A 21701-nucleotide genomic window follows, 5' to 3' on the forward strand; every position below is an offset into this window, starting at 1 on the left:
TCTTTTTGAATCCAGTGTCATATCCACTGTAGTGCTGTTGCTATTTTCTGACATGCACTGTGAGCTGTAAGGTCTTAGGTGTGGCTTCCTAATCAAGTCCAATCAGTATAATCAAACACAGGACTCAAAAGAAGGTGTAGAACCATCTCAAGGATGATCAGAAGAAATGGACAGCACCTGTGTTAAATATGTGAGTGTCAGAGCAAAGGGTCTGAATACTTAGGACCATGTGATATTTGAGTTTTTCTTTTTTAATAACTCTGCAAAAATGTCAACAATTCTGTGGTTTTCTGTCAATATGTAGTGCTGTGTGTACATTAATGAGAAAAAAAATTAAAATTAAAAAATTAACTTAAATGATTTTAGCAAATGGCTGTAATATATATATATATATAATTATTATTATTATTATTATTACTTTTATATGCATTGTTGTGTCACCCATCCAAAAGAAAATATATGCTAGTAAAAAGAAGTAGCCTATAATCTTCAAATCACGTTTCAAAATCATTTCAGTAATGGTCAATAACCTCTTATTTTTCCAATGCAGTGTAAGTTGTAGGCTATTAACCAACTATTGTTCCCAAGGGTTGGTTTTAATGGCAGATGCAAACGTTAGCCTAATTAACAGCCAATATTTAAAATAAACAAACAAATAAATAAAATAAAATATGTATAAACATTATTTTTAAACCAAAAGGACAGTACATACATGTACACATAATTTACAATGTTTTATGGCTTAAATATTTTAAAGAGAAAAGAACAGAAAAAACAATCACGTGACCCTGTGGCAGCAGCAGCAGGCGTGACGTCACGCAGCACGTCTGACCATCATCGCAGAGGTGATCTCTGAAGACATCGAGGACGGTAAGAGCATCTATCTTTTACATATTTGTGATTTCTTTTTCTTTTTTTCGCACTTTTAACTCTATATATGTATGCATAACGTTATGAATGAGTGGATTAATCATCAGGTGATGCTTGAATAGGCTATGATTTATTTAATCTGTCTGTCATAGCATCAATAAATATAATAGCTAATATTTGCTCTCATTATGGTTATAATTGTGATTATATTGAATGTTATGTTATATTCGCGTGGATGAATAAACAGCAACAGCATTTCAGTTATTATTAGAAATCTGCGTTAATCAGTCGAGCATAGCCAGGCTAGGCTGCTGTTTCATTATTGCATTTATTTATTCAGTTATTAATAAATGTATTACTTCATTTTGCTGAAAATACGACTATATAAACGCAATTTCTCTGACTGGTATATTTATAATCAATGGTGGGATGATGCCAACATTATTCACTGTATCCTTGTTTTACAAAAATAAACATCTTCCACACTCATATGCATGTGTAAGACGTTTTACAAGCGCATGTATGCGCTTATAAATGTATTAATGTGATTTAACTCTAATACAATGATTGTTAGCATGTGGATAGAGAGAGAAGCGCGTAATGGCGTCCTTCAGAGCTGAAGGACAGTGCGGCAGAGATGTGAGAGATGTTGAGGCATCAGCCAATCAGCTCTTAGAGATGCGAGGGGTGTTGAGTTCATCAGCCATTCAGAAAAGATGCTTAGCTTTCAGCCAATCGGGTCTTTGAGATGGAAGGATGCTGTGCCCAGCCCAGAGATTCTGTTATTAGAAGAGATGCAGCATAGGTTTCAGAATCATTCAAGAAAGTCATTGCTAGTCATTGAGTTCAGTCAGCAAAACAATTTGTGGATGTCATGGAAATAAATGTGTCAAGTGTTACGTTTATTCTCTGGAAGTCTGCATTTGAATCAATTATGGTAGTAGAATTATAATTAAATGAAATTTAAAGAATGTCATATACATTTAACTGCCAATGACTCGTAATGCTGCGTTTATTTGATCAAGATTTAAGAAATGAATGCATTTATTCAGCATTAAATTAAATTGATCAAAATACATTTATGATATTACAAAAGATTTAAAATAAAAGCTGTTCATCGAGCTTTATTTTCATGAATGTTGGGGAAAAGGGACTATGCTTTCCACTAAAATATTAAGCAGCAATACATTACAAAAATTATTATTCCAAAATATATACCGTATAGAAATTGTTTTTATATGATCTATATATCTATCTATCTGTCTGTCTGTCTGTCTGTCTGTCTGTCTGTCTGTCAGTCAGTCAGTCAGTCAGTCAGTTAGTCAGTCAGTCAGTCAGGCAGTCTGTCTGTCTGTCTGTCTGTCTGTCTGTCTGTCTCATTCATCCCTTGTGTTCTCCTGACAGATCTGTAGTATCCAGTGGGATTGATTTCTGAGCGCGTGTGAGTTCCTGTGGCCTGCAGTATCATGGGGGAGTTGTTCCGCAGTGAGGAGATGACTCTGGCCCAGCTCTTCCTCCAGTCTGAAGCGGCATATTGCTGTGTCAGTGAACTGGGAGAGCTGGGAATGGTCCAGTTCAGAGATGTGAGTAAAGATAGTTTGCTTTCTCTCTCTGTCTCCCTGCTCTCTCCTCTGTCATAGTTTGTTCTCTATCATATCTGTTGATGTTACAGTTTTGGTGCTTTTCGCTTTGGTGTATTTCTCACATCACTATTTACATTTGCACAGCAGTTAATGCAGTTTTCAAAACAATTAGTACAAACTGCAAAATCTTATTGATAACCTTCAAAAGCGTGTCACTTGCTCAAAATGGACAGCTCATTCCTCAAAAGGAAGTTTTCATGTCAATGAAAGTGTCAGTGTCATCAAGATGAAAAGTCTTGACACTATTGTTAATGAACAAGATAGTCAAATCATGTTTTCATTATGACAGTTTACTTTGTAAATGTTTTCCGAAAAAAGTCAGATCTTGGTGACTACCTGAAAATGCTCAAGACAGCACTATATACTATTTGCATAGCCATTTGAAAAATAGAGTAAAGTTACACATTACTGTATTTAGTGAGGTACGGTGAAGTACAAGATACTGAAGGTAAGGTGAAGTACAAGACACTGAATATGTATGTTTCACATTTTTACTGCATATGCTCTTTGCAATTCTAATTTGTTCACAGCATTGTGCAAAAGAAAAAAATACACCCTTATTTACAAGAAACATAAACTCCTTTTGGGTAGATCTGTGCACAACTGTAAACAATATTGCAGTACATATTGGAACTGAACATAAAACATAAGCCCCGTTTCCACCAAAATTACCTGGAACAATTTGTACCAGGAACTTTTTTACAGGAACTTTTCTCCCCCCCTGACCTGCAACTGTCTGCATTTCCACCGCGATAAAGTTCCGTGGAGATTAGGCAAATTTGTCCGGTGATGTAGGACTGCGCGCGAATGCTCCTCCAAGTCAGTGACGGACAGTAATCATTTTTGTGTGTACCGATTGAAAGATTTAGTGAACTGTTTACATGAGACGTTATCTAAACCGATCTGGTGTTTACATGTGATGACTTTCAATCGCAATCATTTTGTCACATACATTCTCCACCAGCTGGAATGTGTTAACTGTAGCCATAGCAACTCTTAACGGCCACCAGGACTAATACAGTATTATAAGCTATTTATTTGTTGTAAAGTGTAATAATCATCTCAGAAAAAAAAAAATTCTTCTGTCAGGCGCAGTTAAAGTAAAAAAGTTTACCCCTCAGAAAAATGAACTTTCCTCTCTTGTCAACATGAGCACGGCGCGCGCTGTCACGTCACGTAAGGACGCACACTTAAAAGTAATCAGTCAGGTCATTTACATGGTGAAAAATATAGACTGTAAAAAAATTAATAACGAGTATGGAAGAGATTCAAGCTGTGCTGCTTTTGCTGGTTATGTATAGGTTTACTAAAGAGGTAATTAATAACGACGGAAAAGAGCACTAATATGCAGATTCAGCAGCATGCAGTATATTCAGAAAGCTTGTAAAGCTAGATTTAAAATGACAATGTATATTATTATCAGCTATTACGGACATTGAACGTGAGATGGCTAAGACGAGCGCGCGCCATCAGACAGAGCAAGACTGATATTTACTGAACGTAGACCGAACCTCGCAAAAGACTTTTAAAAATGCCGGTTGAAATAAAATGCTGCGTGAGCTCAACCAATCAGCATGTTCAGCGCCCAAGTCCCGCTCTCGAAAGTTCCTGATCTTTGAAAAAGTACTGCCTCGTGAGCAGGGCCGATTGGAGGGGGAAATATTTACCCGGAACTTCATTTAGACCCTGGTTCCTGTGGTCTAAACACACCGAGTACCACCCAAAGTTCCTGGTTCCTGGGTAAAGTTCCTGTGGTGGAAACGGGGCTATACATAGTACCAGTGTTGGGGAAAGTTACTTTGAAAAGTAATGCATTACAAGATTGCGTTACTCCCTTAAAAAGTAACTAATTGAGTTACTTAGTTACTTTTTAAGAAAAATTTTAAAGAAAAGAAAATTCAAGACAATTCTTTATTCATTTTGAGGAGTACTTAATCTTTATTGTGGAAGAGAGATAAGTAAATGCTCACATTTAGTTTAGAACTACAATAACCATCATATTTGCACTTTCGATTTTTCTCAACAGGGGGAAAAGAGATCTGTCAGTCAAATAAATGTGAAAAAGTAACTCAGATATTGTGTTGTAAATTTTAAAAGTAATGCATTACTTTACTAGTTACTTAACAAAGTAATCTGATTACGTTCCTCTCTGTCTGGCCACATAATTTCATCTACATCACAGCAAATATCATCTCTTGCAATGCAGCGAGGAAAGTATCTAGTAAATGTGTAAAATTTGATTGACAGATTTGGACTACTACTGGTATGTAATGACTCAAGCAATGAAATGAGGACTATTAGTTTTATATGCAACAAATATTCAGCATTCACAAGTATAATTCATTTTGACTGACATGACATAAGCAAATTATAATGTTATAAAACAGCAGAGTTGTATGAAAGCAATTGATGCATGTCCAAAAACATTAGCAATTTGTTGAAAGGAATGAGAAACTGCTACTATGGTGTGCACAAATGACTAAATGTTGTGGAGGTTGAATAACTGTTGTGCATATGTAAATAGTGATGTGAGAAATGCACCAAAGCTACTGAGAAAAACTGTATAATGATTGCAAACCCCTTTCTTTCAGCTCAACCCTGATGTAAACGTGTTTCAGAGGAAATTTGTGAATGAAGTGAGACGCTGTGAGGAGATGGACAGGAAGCTCAGTGAGTGAATCAACACATGGACACACATATAAACCAAGACCAGTGACAGCTGCAGAGCGTTTCTGATTGGCTAAAATGGTGGACAAAGTCAGGCGTGATAGAAAGAACACATATTCCTTAATGTTTACTACTCTGAACAATAATTTACAAAACCTTTAATTTAAACACCAAAATATTATTAAAAAATGTAAGATATATAGGATACATTGGGGCTAAAGGCACACATTTTCACTACTCTCATAGTGTATGACTGCAGGAAAAAAAATATTTATTGAACATTAACGGAGCACTTTGATGGGAAAGAAATGTTAAATGTGGTTTGTTTTGTTTAAAATCCTATAAATTACTCGTCATTTCATACATTTATGATACAACTGGGCAAAAGAACCCTAGTATCACTAAAAATACTTGTAATTAATACATAATACATAATACATACACAATATCTAAATTAATAATATTTTAAAATATTCACTTCAGCAAGGTTTTTACCATATTCTGTTTATTTTGGTATTTATTTATTCAATAAATACTAAATTCTTTTAGAAAAATGTCAAAAAAAGATATATTCATGTTCTTACACTGCTTGAAAGAGATCCTGTAATAATGTATTATGGCTTTATAGTTGTAACAATAAATATTATATTTTATTACATTATAGGGTTGATATCATATTTTAAAATATGTTTGCTTCATTATAAATATGATCATTATCTCTATGGTTAGCACCCAACTTAATATACAATATCAATGGCACTTTTTACCACAAATTGCAGATATTTACATTTCAAAAACTGTTGATTTAATAACAAACACAAATGACAATCAAATACTGTATGTGGTTATTTTAATGATTATCATTTCCTAGATAAATCTTGAACACTAAATATTAGATCAACTTATAAAAGAATTGTTTTTGCACTGCTGTCTTAGCCTGTTCCTACCAGACTCTCGTACATTTAATTTGTACAGAGTCTGGCCACTCTCCATTGACAAGCGTTAAATTCCTTGAAGGCGGGTACTCTGTTGAAGTTTAAAAATATTGGATCTGCCCAGAGCCACTCTGGATCTGCCATAACCAATCGTTAACGTTTGGTCGTGACATATGTCATCTCAAACTAGCACACAACATTAACTGTGTTCGTGCTATGTTCGCTGATTGGACCGGTTAAAAATTGATCAGAGAAAACCAGAGAATTTACCACAATCCCAGACGGAATATTGAAGGAAAATGAAATTTGAGCAGAAGTACATAGGAGGGCGGAGCCAGGCTACTGCTGTCTGTGATCATATCCAATCTTTTCCACATAGGGCAACCAAGCGGCAACCTCCCGCGTTCTCTCTTGAAGTCAATACGGAAGTAATTTAAACTGCAATTCCTTGACAGAATCTCATTGAGCCCCATGTTCAAATTCTCAACTTTACAGCAGAAAAAAAAACATGTTTACAGCCTGGTACAAATTGTGGTTTTGGTCTATATGGCTAATTTTCCCCTTCATGACAACTGTGAGGGGGGTGAATTTTTTTTTAAATTAATTTGTTTATATTATATAAATTCTTAAAGGTGCCATGTGTAAAAATTGAGGTAAAAATATCCAAAAAATGACCTACACGCATCAAAAGAATGAGAAGAAATAAGGGCGATAATGTCATTAAAAAAATGTCAAGTTATAGTGCTGCAGACATATCAACCTTAATTAACAGTAGCATTACTAGCCCCGGCCCGACAGGTGTCGTAATACCAGTCTCGGCCATGGGAGGCGGTATGCGGGCAACATAACCACCAGCCAACCTGGCGTACTTAAACCTGATGTCAATCGTGTGGAAAGTACAGCCCACTACTTCATTTCAGTTCAGGGAAGAGAGTGGACGGATGGCCGAAGCACTTGGCCCCTTAAATGTATCTGATATGATAAAAATAGCTGTTTTTACCTGACCGGAATAAGCGGAAGTGCGTGCGCCCGGCGACTGTGTCCTGTCCCGTCATAATAAAAGTCCCGGTACTCGCGAGCCATTTAGAATAGGCGCCCTCCAGTGGACGAAAAGTTGCATAGTGCACCTTTAAAGTTCTGCATAATTAAGGGCGTGGTTACTTTGAGTGGCAGGTGGATAGCCATTTATCCACCGCCTATAGAGGGTATGCATTGACGTCACTTTCCCACCGGAACATGCCCCCTCAGCCGGGGCTGAGTGGCAGAAGAGCTGCTGTGTGACTGGAGTTAATAGACAAAAACACGAGTAGAGCAAACTCCTTCCAGCTTACCAAAGATTCAGTGATCCATGGATAATGGTATGGAGCCAGGAATCGTGTTTTCCTGACAATTTTATGAGCCTGATTTCAACGTTTATAATATTTATAACTGTCAATCATCACATTTTTCGAGTGAATCCCGCATGTATATGCAGATGGGTCAGTGTATTGAAGTGTGTATGTTGCCGCTTCTCAAGAATGGAAAACAAAAATGTTATCCCTTTATAATCACTAAAAGCTGTCACTCATTCAATAAACGAAATCTCACAAAGTTCCGCAGTTAAGCTGGTATACAATGAATCTCTTTTTTTCACAATGTCTGCACTTACAGAGGATTGACGCGCATGTTACCTAAACTCAGCACCTGGACAAACACTCGAGCGTTGAGAGGGTTCCAAGTTCAACACCTGTGATTGGCCAACTGCGTTGTAGAAATCTACAAACATGTCTGTGATTGGCTAAATTACTCACCAAAGCGAAAACACGTTGGAAATTTAATAATTTTACAAGTGCAAATACAGATACACACTGGAACTAATATGCTATTATTATGCATTCTTACAGAGGATTACATATCCTAGACAAGCAGTTATGAACAGCTTTTCCCTCTAAAAGCAGAAGCAGCAGCAGGTGGCAGTGGTTTGAGTGAGAAAATGACACGCTATTATAAAGTCTGTCTCAAGCTTGGAACAGTGATGTCCATGGGGTCCGTGGACAAGCCTTTGTGCTTCAGAACGGCTTATCGGAATCCTATGGGTGGTGTCACGACACTACGTCCATATTTTTTTACAGTCTATGAGTGCAACGTGGATGTTTAGGAAAGTAATGCAATTGTTTTTTTTGTGTTGTTTTTTTAAAGGAAAATAAAACAAAATGTTCCTTTTAACCCAGGACACATTTAGCCCTATTTTACCCTGCTTTGTTACATGTATAATTATGATATTATAAATCACTGCTGGTGTCATGTTCTGCAGGGTTTGTAGAGAAGGAGATTAAGAAAGCCAACATTCCAACTATGGACACTGGTGAGAATCCTGAAGTTCCATTTCCACGAGACATGATCGACCTTGAGGTAATTTTATTTATATGTCATGCTGCTTAAATCAAATATAAGCTAAATGGAATAAATAGGATAAATAGGATGTCGTCCACATGTGGTTCCTAACCCATATGCTGTAATAAAAAAAATTGTGAAAGATGAAAGGTGAAATTTTTATGAATATTTATGCAGCTTTTGTCCATATGACAGTTTATAATGACCATGTCTGTCAAGTTCCAAAAAGGGCCACATTTTTTGCCAAAAAAGGTTTGTTTTTTCAGTTTGTTGAGTATAACACACTTTTGTGCAATATTTGAACAATTAAACATAAAAGCACCTTTTAAAGAGGACCAATTATGCTTTTTTAAATTGTTATGGTAAGGCACGTGGCATTTCCAGAACAAGCTTGAAGTGATTGACCAATCACCACACTGTGAACATTCACAAACAGCATCGCAAACTTGTGTGGTTGCAACAACAGATCTCGACCTGTGTTAAGAAGCATCGTTTCTTGTTTGCATGACATGTGGACTTAATGTGTAATTAATCGATTCATTTGTCAGCTTTAAAGGGTAAGTTCACCCAAAAATGAAAATTCTGTCATTAATTACTCGTCCTCATGTCGCTCGACACCTCCATTCATCTTCGGAACACAAATGAAGATATTTTTGTTGAAATCCGTTGGCTCAGAAAGGCCTTCATTGACACCAATGTCATTTCCTCTCTCAAGACCCTTAAAAGGTAGCCTGATAAACCAGAACAACATCAAGAAGTTTGGTCGGTGAGTAATTAATGACAGAATTTTCATTTTTGAGTGAACTAACCCTTTAATACAACTTATAGTATGCATCTATAGCAGTGACTTATAGCCAACATTATGACAGGGTGTGCAAATGCTGCTCAAAACGTCATGTTCCTCACCAAATGAATGAGAAGGGTTTTTAAATCTAAATAAAGTGCTAGTAGGATTGTAAACTGTGGGATTTGATGTGATTGATCATTTAATTAAATTACTTATTTAATGTCACAGTCCCAATCAAAGTTATTATTAGTTGTGCATTGCTGTTTGAATTGCATGTACTGTAGCGCCGAATGAACACTAGTAAAACTGTAGCACTTTGCTAGTATGTTATTTAACTAAATGAAGCGCTTCCTATATGAGATTAATCAGATATATACAAAATAAACATAATATTGCAAATTATATCTGAGAATATCAGAATCTGTGTTTTTCGTTCAAATTGTGGACATGCTATTCCTGGAGCAACGCACAGAATACGTCAACTAAATCCAAATGATTGACAATGTTTTATTACAATATTATTCTCTTTATAATGTTATGTAATATGTCCCAGTCACAGTCATTATTAGATGTGCATTTGAGCTGCATGCGCTGAAGCTGAAGGTGATCACTGCCAAATGCAGAAAAATCAGATATATGGCCTACACAAAATAAACACAATAGTACAACTTACCGTGGCAAGCAGCGGGGCGAGGGACCGCGAGAGCGGGCCGGTGACGAATGCTAATGAGTGCCAGCTGCGCGATACACCGGTCTCATCTCGCAGCCGAGTGACGGGAGCATAAAAGGAGGAGAGAAGGCAGCGAAAGATGAGAGAGGACCAGGCCTGGACTTTACGTTGAGTTTTGTTTTGTTATGTGTGTGCGGGCAGTCGTCCGTGAGGGGCTGCCTGCGGTTTACTTTCGTCTTGTTTATTTATTTAATAAAAGTTGTTGAACGTTCGCCGGTTCCCGCCTCCTTCCTTCCCATCTACGAACCTCGTTACACTTACATTTGCACAAAACAAAAGCGGATTCATTGGGTCAGCGAATACGGCATAATGAAGGTGTAACTCTATTTGTAAAATAGTTCCACACATAACTCCGGCGCTCCTGCTTCATTTTCATCATGTCTGCTTTACATGTTTCCAAAAACAGGGCACAATATGGCCTCTTTGAGTTGTTATTAACCCTTTTCTTCCATCTGACATCCTCACTCAATAGGAAAGTGTCACCATTTTTAGAACTTGGTTATGTTAGACTTTGGGTATATATTAATTTATATTTTTGATTTATGTTTTTAATTTATATTTATATCGCCAGGCAACCTTTGAGAAACTGGAGAATGAGCTGAAGGAGATCAACACTAATCAAGAGGCCCTGAAGAAGAACTTTCTAGAGCTGACAGAACTCAAGCATATCCTCAGACGTACCCAGCAGTTCTTTGACGAGGTCTGGCTGTCCTCTCTGGCAATGTGAAAGCAAACCATAGAAAGTTTAAACTTAAAAAAAAAAAAACGAAAGACCTTTGAGTTGTTAGTTAAAACCCTTTGGTCCACTACAGTGAAATAGGTCTTTCAAATCCACTTTGAAGTGTTACATCCAAACCACCTTTGACCCTCACATATAATTCTACCGCTCTCTTTTTAGATGGAGGATCCTAATCTGTTGGAAGAATCGTCATCTCTGCTGGACCCCAGTGAGGCTGGCCGAGGTGCCCCACTGCGACTGGGGTGAGTTCCAGTCACAATTCCTGAAATCATTTCAACAACTAATATTTTAATAACAAAACCGTCATGTTATGTTAAGTGGACTTTAATTTTGATACTCTGTGCTGTTTCCGTTTGTCCCGGAGTGCGAAAAATTACTGAAGTACAGAACTTGGTACTACCAGTTCTGTGGATATTTTTTATTTTAGTATAGATTAATAATATTTACCCCCAGTTTCACTGACAAGGCTTAAAATAGTCCCAGACTAAAATGGATGTTTAAGCAGTTTTAACTGAAAGCAATTGCCCTGACATATCTTAAAATATGTCAGTGCCTTTATTTTGTCTCAAGATGCACATCAGTTATGTTGTTTTCTAAGGCACATTTATAAAAGCTGCTTAAATGTCCTAATTAAACTAAGGTCTAATCCTGGCTTAATCTAAGCCCTTTCTGTGAAGCCAGACTTTAGTGTTTTACTATTTATTTCAGAATTAATAATGGGATTTGAGAGTTTTGGGGAGAGATTATCAGTGAATAGTGATTTTTAATTTGTGTTACTGTTGAAGAATTCAGTCACTATAAAGTTTATAAGAATTCAATTGTATAGTCTGGAGTTAAAGTTAATATTTTAGAACATATTTAGCTGTTTTTTCACTAAATGGTTAATAATTGTGTGTTTAGGATTTGTTAGTTTTTAGGAAAAAACTACTAAAACAACAGATTTGTACTCTTGTACAGTTGTGGGCAAGCCTTTTTATTTATCAAAACGTTTAACTATAAACAGGGATCACAATATGTACACTAAAGCCAGGTTTCACAGACAAGGCTTAGACTAAGCTAGGATTAGGGTTAGTTCAATTAGGACATTTAAAGGGGTGATGAATTGAGAAATCAACTTTCCCTTGAGCTTTTGATATATAAAAGGTCATGGCAATATAAGATTATCCTGTACATTTCAGAGCTGAAAACTTCCTTGTTAGTCAAAGAAAAGCTTTTATAGACAGTCACCAGTCCCAGAAAACTGTCCTGTTCTTCATTCTTACATAGTAGTGCCACAAAACACACCTCTACAGCATGTCTAATCAAGTAGCCCAGCCCACCAACTACCTGATCGGCTCGTGCGAGTTAGCCAACAACAATAAACTCGCAGAGGAAGATAGCAAGATATTGCGCTATTCCTGGTTGTGGAAGAACACAGTCGCTGCATAAGCTTCCATCGGATCCTAATATTAGGAATGAGTGGTTGAACTTTATTTTTAATGAAGTTCCAGCTCACAGGGGTTAGACATTTTTGTCTAAATGTGTACGTGTCTCATCATGAATCTCATAAATTCCGTTCTTGATCTGTGTTGTTGTCTCTTGAGTCTTGACTTTTGAAGGGTGGCGCGCATGTGTGTGTGTGTGTCCACACGGTTCGACCGATCTAGCAGGCTATGTGTAATATAAAAATAATAGTCCAATCAATCATGGGGGGATGAGAAATAAATCATTGTGTTTGTTTGATAAAGACTTTTACGATCCCTGTGATCGAGAAAATCATTCCGGTTGCCGCTTCTCCCTCAATCTCTCCTGTCCCTCATGTGAACTGACAGGGGAGCTTAAGCCCTTTAAATATGCAAATCTTATCCAATCCTAGCAGTGGGCGTTTACTTTCATGTCTCCAGTGTTGTAACACGGGAGTCCACTGAAGGCGAGGTTGATGAACCCAAGTGCAGCTTTATTAAACATAAATCCAAACATAAACAAAAGACTTGGCAAACAAAATAAAACTTTACTTGACTTAGACTTGACTGAAACTTGACTTTACGAAACACTCACCAACAGCGGGTTACAACATCAACAATAACTGTCAAAGACTATGGCAAACATGAGGGCTTAAATACACAAGGGCTAGTGACAAAACGAGGGACACCTGTGATCAAAGATTAACCAATAAACCAATGACAACAAGACACAGGAACACGAGGCAGGAACACATGAGGGCATGGAATCACATGACAAGACCAGGAAGTGCATGATAAAACATGACAGTGAACATGAAACCTTAAAACAAGTTAGGTTGCCAACCGCCAATAAACACCAAAGAAGAAGAAGAAGAAGAAGAAGAAGAAGAAGAAGAAGAAGAAGAAGAAGAAGAAACCTTAAAACATGAAACATGAACCTACACCAAAATAGGGATGGGACGAAATATCGTTTGACAAAATATCGCGATACAAAACGTGACGAAACGCATCGAGGTCGAAAAAAAATGGATCGCGAAATAAAGATAGATGGCACTGCTGCATGTTTTGCGTAGTATATAAATAATTTAGTGTATTGTGTGTGTGTGTGTGTGTGTGTGTGTGTGTGTGTGCATGGGGCAAAAAAAAAAAAAAAACGCAGCGCGCATTTTCTGTTTGATCTGAGGCATAGCCCGTAACGTTAGTTGGAAAAAGTGAGAGCAGTCAGACAAAGGAAGTAGCAGCAAACATTAATAGGGAAAGAAAATGGTTGACATTAGCATTAATATTCTAAACCAAAAATGCAGTTATTGCCTACATAAACTACCATATTTTCTGTTAAACTTTTATTAGACTCCAGAAAGAAAAGTGCGTTTTTTCACTGAGCACATTCTCTGCAGTCTGAGCGCGATGCACTGCAGCTCACTCTCGCTCATGTCTGAGGTAAATCATTAACACCATCACCCCGCTTACAGTACACGTGTTTTATTGAACTAAATACATTACAATCGGCTAAAACGAATGCACAGGTTACTTTCCTGATCAAGCGCGTTCCCGAGTCGTCCGTGTTCTTCACACTGTCAACGTGAATCACGGCCCAGTTCGGCGCGAACACGCAAAATACCGGCAGTTCAATAGGGAATGCGGATCTCTTAAAGGGGCCGCACTATATTCCTACTCGTGTAATATGGACCTCCTCCAGGTATGGTGTGGTTCTGGTTCGCTCACTGGTACACATTAACAATTTTTCATACGAACTTTGCCCTGTTCTGAATTAAACTGCCAGTGTAAAAACTCCCTGTGTATTGTTAAAATGAGAGAAATCACTACTTACTCATTATTTTTAAGTTTAGGCTTTAGAGACATGAACAATTTCTTAGATAAACATATCTATGACCTTTGATATGTCTAGTCTTCATGCTGTATTGATTATTATTGAACAAGTATGGTTTCACCAATAATAAATGTACATTTGCATAAAGCATGCATATTTGTCCATACCAATGTTGATTAGAGTATTAAAAACTTAATTTAAACTTAATTTAAGATACATTTACAATTGCTAAAAAGGTGCGATTAAATTGCGATTAATCATGAGTTAACTCATGACAATCATGCAGTTAATTGCGATTCAATATTTTAATCGATTGACATCCCTACAGTGCCCTCCACAATTATTGGCACCCCTGTTTAAGATGTGGTCGCGGACTTCTAAAAATTCTCCTTTTTTTTTTCGAGGTGCATCGTATCGTGAGTTTAAGTGTATCATCCCATCCCTACACCAAAACACCTTTGTGACAAGTGTGGCATGCCCATCAAAACCCAGCGTTCAGGAGAGAGCCTCAAAACCAGTGTAGAAAATAGCCTATTACTTATTAGTTTGTTGTTTTTTTAATGAACAAAAAAAACACACAAACATCATTAGTTGACCTCAGACAACAGTATAAACAAATGTAAAAAATCCAGTTCATGACACCTTTTATAAACGTGCCCTGAAAAAAACAAAAAAACGTTACTGGTATGCATCTTGAGACAAATCAGTGCCAATGACATATTTGACATATTTTAAGATATATCAGTGCAAGTTTCTTTCACTAAACTCAAACATGCATTTTAGTCTAGAACTAGCTTAAGCCTTGTCTGTGAAACCAGGGTATGTGTCTTTCAGAATATAATATTAAAAGGGAATTCAGGATCAGAGTAAATAACATATTTGCATTGAGTTTAGAAAGTGCACTCTGTGTACCCTGCTGATATTACAGGTTTGTTTACCCTGTAGGTTTGTGGCTGGGGTCATAAACCGTGAAAGAATCCCCACGTTTGAAAGGATGCTGTGGAGAGTCTGCCGTGGAAATGTCTTTTTACGTCAGGCAGAGATTGAGGACCCTCTTGAGGACCCCACAACAGTCAGTCTCTATTCTTATTCTGAATTATTTTGTGATTAAGTCAGTTAGGATGTCTGCATTTGACATTTTATTTACCAGCGTGATAAAATATTGATCATGTCGTGGGTCTTTGTTTGTCACAGGGAGATCAGGTGCACAAATCCGTGTTCATCATCTTCTTCCAAGGAGACCAGTTGAAGAACAGAGTGAAGAAGATCTGTGAAGGGTATGTAGTATTTTCTGATCCTTGATTATTCTTATATTTTTATCCAATTGTAATCAAATACTTTTAATTGCTCTCCAGGTTCCGTGCGTCTCTGTACCCGTGCCCTGAGACCCCTCAGGAGAGGAAAGAAATGGCAGCCGGTGTCAACACCCGCATTGATGACCTCCAGATGGTAGGCCCTAATGCTGTCTCAATAAATTCATAATTACAGTCCAGCTGTGGCTTTATTTTTCTCAACGTTTTCAAATGTTGATTACACAGTGTTTGCTGTGTTTAATCATATAGGTACTGAATCAAACAGAAGACCACCGGCAGAGAGTTTTGCAGGCCGCTGCGAAAACCATACGTGTGTGGTTCATCAAAGTGAGGAAGATGAAGGCCATTTATCACACTTTGAACCTCTGTAACATCGATGTTACACAGAAATGTTTGATCGCTGAGGTCTGGTGCCCCGTTTCTGACCTCGATTCCATTCAATTCGCTCTGCGGAGGGGAACGGTGAGAAATATTTATTGGTATATTCATTCATGAAGATTTCATCCACTGAGATATGATTAATTTTACTCATTCAATCCACAAATTAAAGCTTAAAAACAATAGGATTTGCCTATATTCACTACTAGTCCAAAGCTCAGACAGAAAGCGTGTATTATTTTCTCAATTAAAAACCCTTAAATCTACAGGCTTATGCTGAAATGATTGGCGTTTTATTTACAGTATAAATTGTGCGTTCATATTATTTTTACTATACAAAAAATGTAATCACATATATTTAATGAATGGTTTGGAGCAAAATCGTCCAACATGCATGTGACCATTTTAAAAACCTTTCCAAGATGCAACTCATTGCCACGGGTAGCGTAGAATAGCGTTAAAGGATGAGATGTGTGATGCAGAATGAATGGTAAAGATACTTTTAATAAAATACCAAGAACATAAAACAGGAAACAGAAGGCTTAAATACACTGGGAATGATCATTAATGAAACCGGGAACAGGTGTGCACTTTTTAGAAACCATAGTAACAAATGATTGAGAACTAAAACTCTTGCAAAGACAATGGGTGCGTTTACATGCACGTTCTTAAAGCTACACTGTGTGATATTTTCCCCCATTTAGTGGTGAAAAGGTATATGACCATCCAGTGAATATTAGTTTCTGTTCCTCTCAATTTCGATTTCGTTTCAACTCCTACGGTGGTCGATTTAGTCAAAGATTATGGCTTCCAGTTCGACCTCTTCGGTGAGTGTTGATTCAAGTGATGAGGTTACTTTTGAAAACTATTATAATTTGCAGTTATTTAATTTGCCAAATGATCTATGATCAAATTAATCTATGTAAAATGAATAAAAGTTTTACGTTTTCGTTATTTTATTTACCATTTCATTGCTAACATCAGCTATCAGGTTCCCAGACGAGTACAAGCTAATCTTAGTAAAGTAACTTTTATCAGTGCTATCGTTATTCTGTATATTGTACGACATCACTAGCGTGAGGCAAAGTTTACATTGTAGGCTATATCATTTTCTCTAATGACCTACCAGTGCCCCATTCGTAGGCTAGTCATAAGGTGTCATAGTGTGAAATATATTTACATCGTACAATAATACGTCCTAAATGAATAAGATTACAGGACAGATGTAAAAGTAAAGGTGAAAGTCTCGCTTAGAAACAGCTAACTTACACTAGCATTATCAGATTAGACTACATTAATTGTGTATACAGTAAAATAAATGAAAAATAACTCAAATTTAAAGTGCCTACATATATAGCCTAGAAATTATAATGCAATTAAAATATTAATCTCATGTTATCCGTCATAGAACACAGATTTATGTTACAAGGTAAACAATACTTTTTCATCATTGACGCGAGGAAAACTATCCTAGACGTCGTTCTAGTGTTATGCACAGCACACCATGATATAATTAGCCAAGCAACAATAAAACTTCCAATATACACAAATAGGCTGAATTAATATTACCTGTCGAGAAGAAAGCAAGCAACGTCCTTTTTAAAATCGTTGCTCCTCATGAGCTCTTTCCATCTTGGAAAGGCCACTCCAATATTTACTTTTGTCTTGTTGATTTGCCTGTTGCGTGGCCGTCTTAATTCTCTTTTCCGCTTCCTTGGCGACTCTGGCAAATATCCTCGAGAATAAGAGTGATCCTCCATCATCATATAGCAGCTTCAAGCAATCCCCCCTCTTCACATTCGACACAGTGCCATCGAGTGTTAAAACGCGAAAAGCGAAGCTTGAATTTACGGGTATGTCCCTCTTTGGCAAATGTACTTTCAAGATGGAGGAGCAACATGGCGACCGCCATCCGAACCCCTCACCCGTATGTATTTTCAATGGCATATTATAAACTTACGAGAATACTTTATTACTTGAAAGAAGTAAATATACATTAATGAGTAGTGTTGTTGTACTCGAGATCGGTCTTGGTCTCGAGACCACTTTTTAAAGGTCTTGGTCTCGTCTCGGTATCGACCGCATTTTTACTCGGTCTCGTCTCGGTCTCGGGCGAAGATGACTCGGGATTTTGTCTCAAGACCGGTCAAGACCACAGCTGAAGGCATATAAAGAGCAGAGAACTCCACCCTGCGCGCACTCTCTCTCTCTCTGTCTTCAAAATAAGCAGATAAGCTCTCTCTGATACTTCACATATTAAGCTAAATCAAAAGTTCAGAAAACCGAATCCATGTTGAACGTTGCAGGTTCGGACAACTGTTTTGAAGTACCGCTCGGTGTGAATTGCGCTCAAAAAAACGTTTGACCAGCTAAACAGCTGACATAAATCATACATTAAATAAGCAGGAAACAATTTCTATCCAGTTATGAAGTGTTTTCTGTGTGACAAACCTTCCGCGATGTTCTGACAGCCGTGATTCACACACAACGGGTCTGCTAATGTCCGATTCACGACCAAATGACTCATTTGAACCAAATCATTTTAACGACGGTAATAAGAACTGATCTGTTCAACAATGAACTGAACGAATCAGTTTAATCATTTACTCAGAACACCTCAGAAATGAGAACACAAGTGTGCTTACCCAATTTAGCAAGAGTGGAGAGTAAGATTTATTAGTTTTAACTATCCACAGTATTTCAGTTTATGTATGTTGAATGTGTAGTAAAATAAATAGTCTTAAATCATTTAGTTTAGACTGGAGTGAGGTGAAAACAGAACAAAGTTGTTTGTTAGCTAGCTGATCATTTTATTAAATTGTATATGGCAGAAAATATGGCTATTTGTAAACTGTTAATGCTATTTCTAATATTGATATGATTATATACCAAAACAATTCAACCTGTTGGAACAAAAGAAACATCAAGATAAGAGATCATACATAATATGAGATATAAACATAAGATAATAAAAAAATGATTGTTTCGTTGCATTTAAAAAAAAAAATATTGTGTGTGTGTGTGTGTGTGTGTGTAGGTCTGTCAGCCACCACCAAAGACCATTTTTGACCCAGGAAAAACCCTGCACATGTGAGATATTTGTTAAATCAAACTGTAGTTAATCAAAAAATGCAAGTACAGGGTTTCTTTTCCTTGTTGTTGCACAATAAAGCTGCACAACAATAACATTTTCAATTTGTAAATGAAAAATATGTACATATATAAAATAATTAGCTTAAGCAGCATACTAATGCATATCTGTATGATACATATTCCACCTCCTGTTATTCACATTCATTTAAGACATAATGGACTGTGTCTGAGATTAATACCTCATCCAGATTAGCATTCTTAGGGAACTTTGAGTTTAAAAATGGGATTGAGCACTTTTCACAAAACAAAACACAAAACTCTGTCAGTTTGGTGTTTGTGTCCACCATAGACTGTAAACAATATGGACACGTCGTCTTCAGTGCCTCCCATTGACGAAAAGTTAAGTGTTATTTGCTTATAGAAGAAAAAGATTAATTCCCACAAAGCTGCAATGCCTTTTGATTATTTGATCAAAACTTCTCTCATGGTACACTTACTCACCCACACATACGAGAGAAGTGCCAATCATATGCATATTCCACATTTTATCATAAGTGTGGGGACATGCACTGGTCTCGGTCTTGACTCGGTCTCGGCCTGTCTTGGTCTTGGTCTTGACTCGGTCTCGGCCCTTCAAAGTCTTGGTCTTGTCTTGGTCTCGGCCCTTCAAAGTCTTGGTCTCGTCTTGGTCTCGGTTTAGGTGGTCTTGACTGACAACACTCATGAAGTTGTATGGTTTTTCCATTTGTTTTATTTCACAGTTTACATCACTTTACCATTATACTTAAATGTGGAAAATTGCTTATAAAGAATAAATCACTGTTATTGGCAGTGTACATTGAAAAGGTAATACACTATATTGCCAAAAGTTTTGGGATGCCTGCCTTTACATGCACAATATCTTTAATGACATCCCGTTTTTGTGTCAGGAAACCCATTCCATGATGCTCTTTACACAATGTTCTTGAGCTAATCTGAAGGCCACATGAACTTTGGCGGTCTGTAGCTTTTTAACTCTACAGAAAGTTGGTGACTTCTATGCACTGTGCACCTCAACATGGCCTACCACTTTGTGGCTGAGTAGATGTTTCCAATTGCCTCCACTTTGTTATAATACCACTAACAGTTGACCGTGGAATATTTAGTAGTGAGAAAATTTCACAAATAGACTTATTGCACAATACCACACTTGAATTCACTGAGCTCCTGAGAGCAACCTTGTCTGGCTATCACCAGACCAAGCTCAATTTAAAATTGAACATTAGTCTGGGGAGTCTACTCTGTATTTTCCACTGCACAAGAGGCGTGATCAACGAGCATTATTTGAATGACTCTGTATGCAATTGCATAATTCTTCAACCAATCAGACCACAAGAGGCGTGATCAACGGGCAATGACCCATCGTTTCTCTATAGGTCATTGTGTTAAGCATGCCAGGTGGAAAAGTGTAACAGAAGCAGTAGAAATTAATGTACAGTTTTCCTGACTGATTTGCCGGACGAAATCAAATCGTTGGCAGATCAGGCTGGGTTTACACTGTCTAAGAGCGACCCATTCTTTTACAAATGCTTGTAAAAGCAGTCTGAATACCTAGGTGCTTGATTGTATAAACCTGTGGCCATGGAAGTGATTGGAAAACCTGAAGTCAATGATTTGGAGGGGTGTCCCAATACTTTTGGAAATATACTGTACCTCAGTAATAATATTGTCATCACAATTTTATTCATGTAGGAACGGAGTGGCTCCACAGTTCCCTCCATCTTAAACCGAATGCAGACCAAACAGACTCCACCAACTTTCAACAAGACCAACAAGTTCACCTCAGGGTTCCAAAACATTGTGGATGCTTACGGGATCGGAACCTACCGAGAGATCAATCCAGGTATTTCTTATACATTATAAAAGAATTGTTAGATTTTTACAGAAAATACATTTATAATAGTTTGAAAATAACCATACCTTTACTATTTAGTTCAGTAATGTGTAGTTAAACATTTCTCAGACAATAAATTACAGGTTTGTTTTTTAAGAGCTGTATGATTGCATTGTTTCCGTGTTTCTTCTAGCGCCATACACAATCATTACCTTCCCGTTCCTGTTTGCTGTCATGTTTGGGGACATGGGTCATGGCGTGCTGATGACATGTGCAGCACTTTACCTTGTCATCAGAGAGACCCGTCTGCTTGCTCAGAAGAGTGACAATGAGGTTCTCACATTAATGATATACAATATCAAATTTGTAGTTAAAATCACATGTGGAGTTCTTAGTGTATGTTAATAATAATCTTTTATCCAATTAAAAATGTCCATTTTACATTCACATTTTAAAAAATGACAAGCTTTTCGATATATATCTAGAACCATCTTCCTATGTCTATGCATGTAACATATGACTACATTATATATCATAGTTAAATCATTGTTATATTCAGAGGTGCTGAATTTGTATGAATATTTGTGATGTTATTAGTTCATTTTTTATAAATATCTTTAGATTGTCATATACTAATATAATATATCTCTTTTATCTCTCTTCTTTTGTGTGTGTGTGTGTGTGTGTGTGTGTGTGTGTGTGTGTGTGTGTGTGTGTGTGTGTGTGTGTGTGTGTGTGTCGGTGTGTCGGTGTGTAGATGTTTAACATGATATTTGCAGGTCGTTATATCGTTCTTCTGATGGGGATATTCTCAGTCTACACCGGGTTGATTTATAATGACTGCTTTTCCAAGTCCCTCAACATGTTCGGCTCTGGCTGGAGTGTTCGGCCCATGTTTTTCCCTACGGGTAACTGGACGTAAGTTTAAATCGGCGAAACTGTTTAAATATAATGAAACAACTTCAGCCGTACAGTTTTATTTTGTTGAAATAATTTAGAATGAAACTAATAACAAAATGCAGAAATA

At 37.2% G+C, this 21701-nt stretch overlaps 1 protein-coding gene across 2 annotated transcripts in view; it reads left to right on the forward strand.

Moving 5' to 3' along the window:
* The first annotated feature begins 786 nt into the window (after window positions 1-786).
* The window catches only part of atp6v0a1b (ATPase H+ transporting V0 subunit a1b), a 50896-nt gene continuing 29981 nt past the window's right edge, over window positions 787-21701 (forward strand). For both annotated transcript variants that reach the window (XM_067435663.1, XM_067435664.1), the window contains exons 1-13: window positions 787-870; window positions 2275-2453; window positions 5105-5183; window positions 8409-8506; window positions 10577-10705; window positions 10904-10986; window positions 14963-15089; window positions 15212-15294; window positions 15373-15466; window positions 15580-15792; window positions 20533-20683; window positions 20868-21007; window positions 21432-21592. In XM_067435663.1, coding sequence (XP_067291764.1) covers window positions 2337-2453; window positions 5105-5183; window positions 8409-8506; window positions 10577-10705; window positions 10904-10986; window positions 14963-15089; window positions 15212-15294; window positions 15373-15466; window positions 15580-15792; window positions 20533-20683; window positions 20868-21007; window positions 21432-21592 — 1475 coding nt within the window. In that variant the 5' untranslated portion in view covers window positions 787-870; window positions 2275-2336. The remainder of the gene's footprint in view (window positions 871-2274; window positions 2454-5104; window positions 5184-8408; window positions 8507-10576; window positions 10706-10903; window positions 10987-14962; window positions 15090-15211; window positions 15295-15372; window positions 15467-15579; window positions 15793-20532; window positions 20684-20867; window positions 21008-21431; window positions 21593-21701) is intronic.

This window comes from Pseudorasbora parva, chromosome 24 (assembly GCF_024679245.1).
Source record: "Pseudorasbora parva isolate DD20220531a chromosome 24, ASM2467924v1, whole genome shotgun sequence".
In the NCBI taxonomy this organism is placed as follows: Eukaryota; Metazoa; Chordata; class Actinopteri; order Cypriniformes; family Gobionidae; genus Pseudorasbora; species Pseudorasbora parva.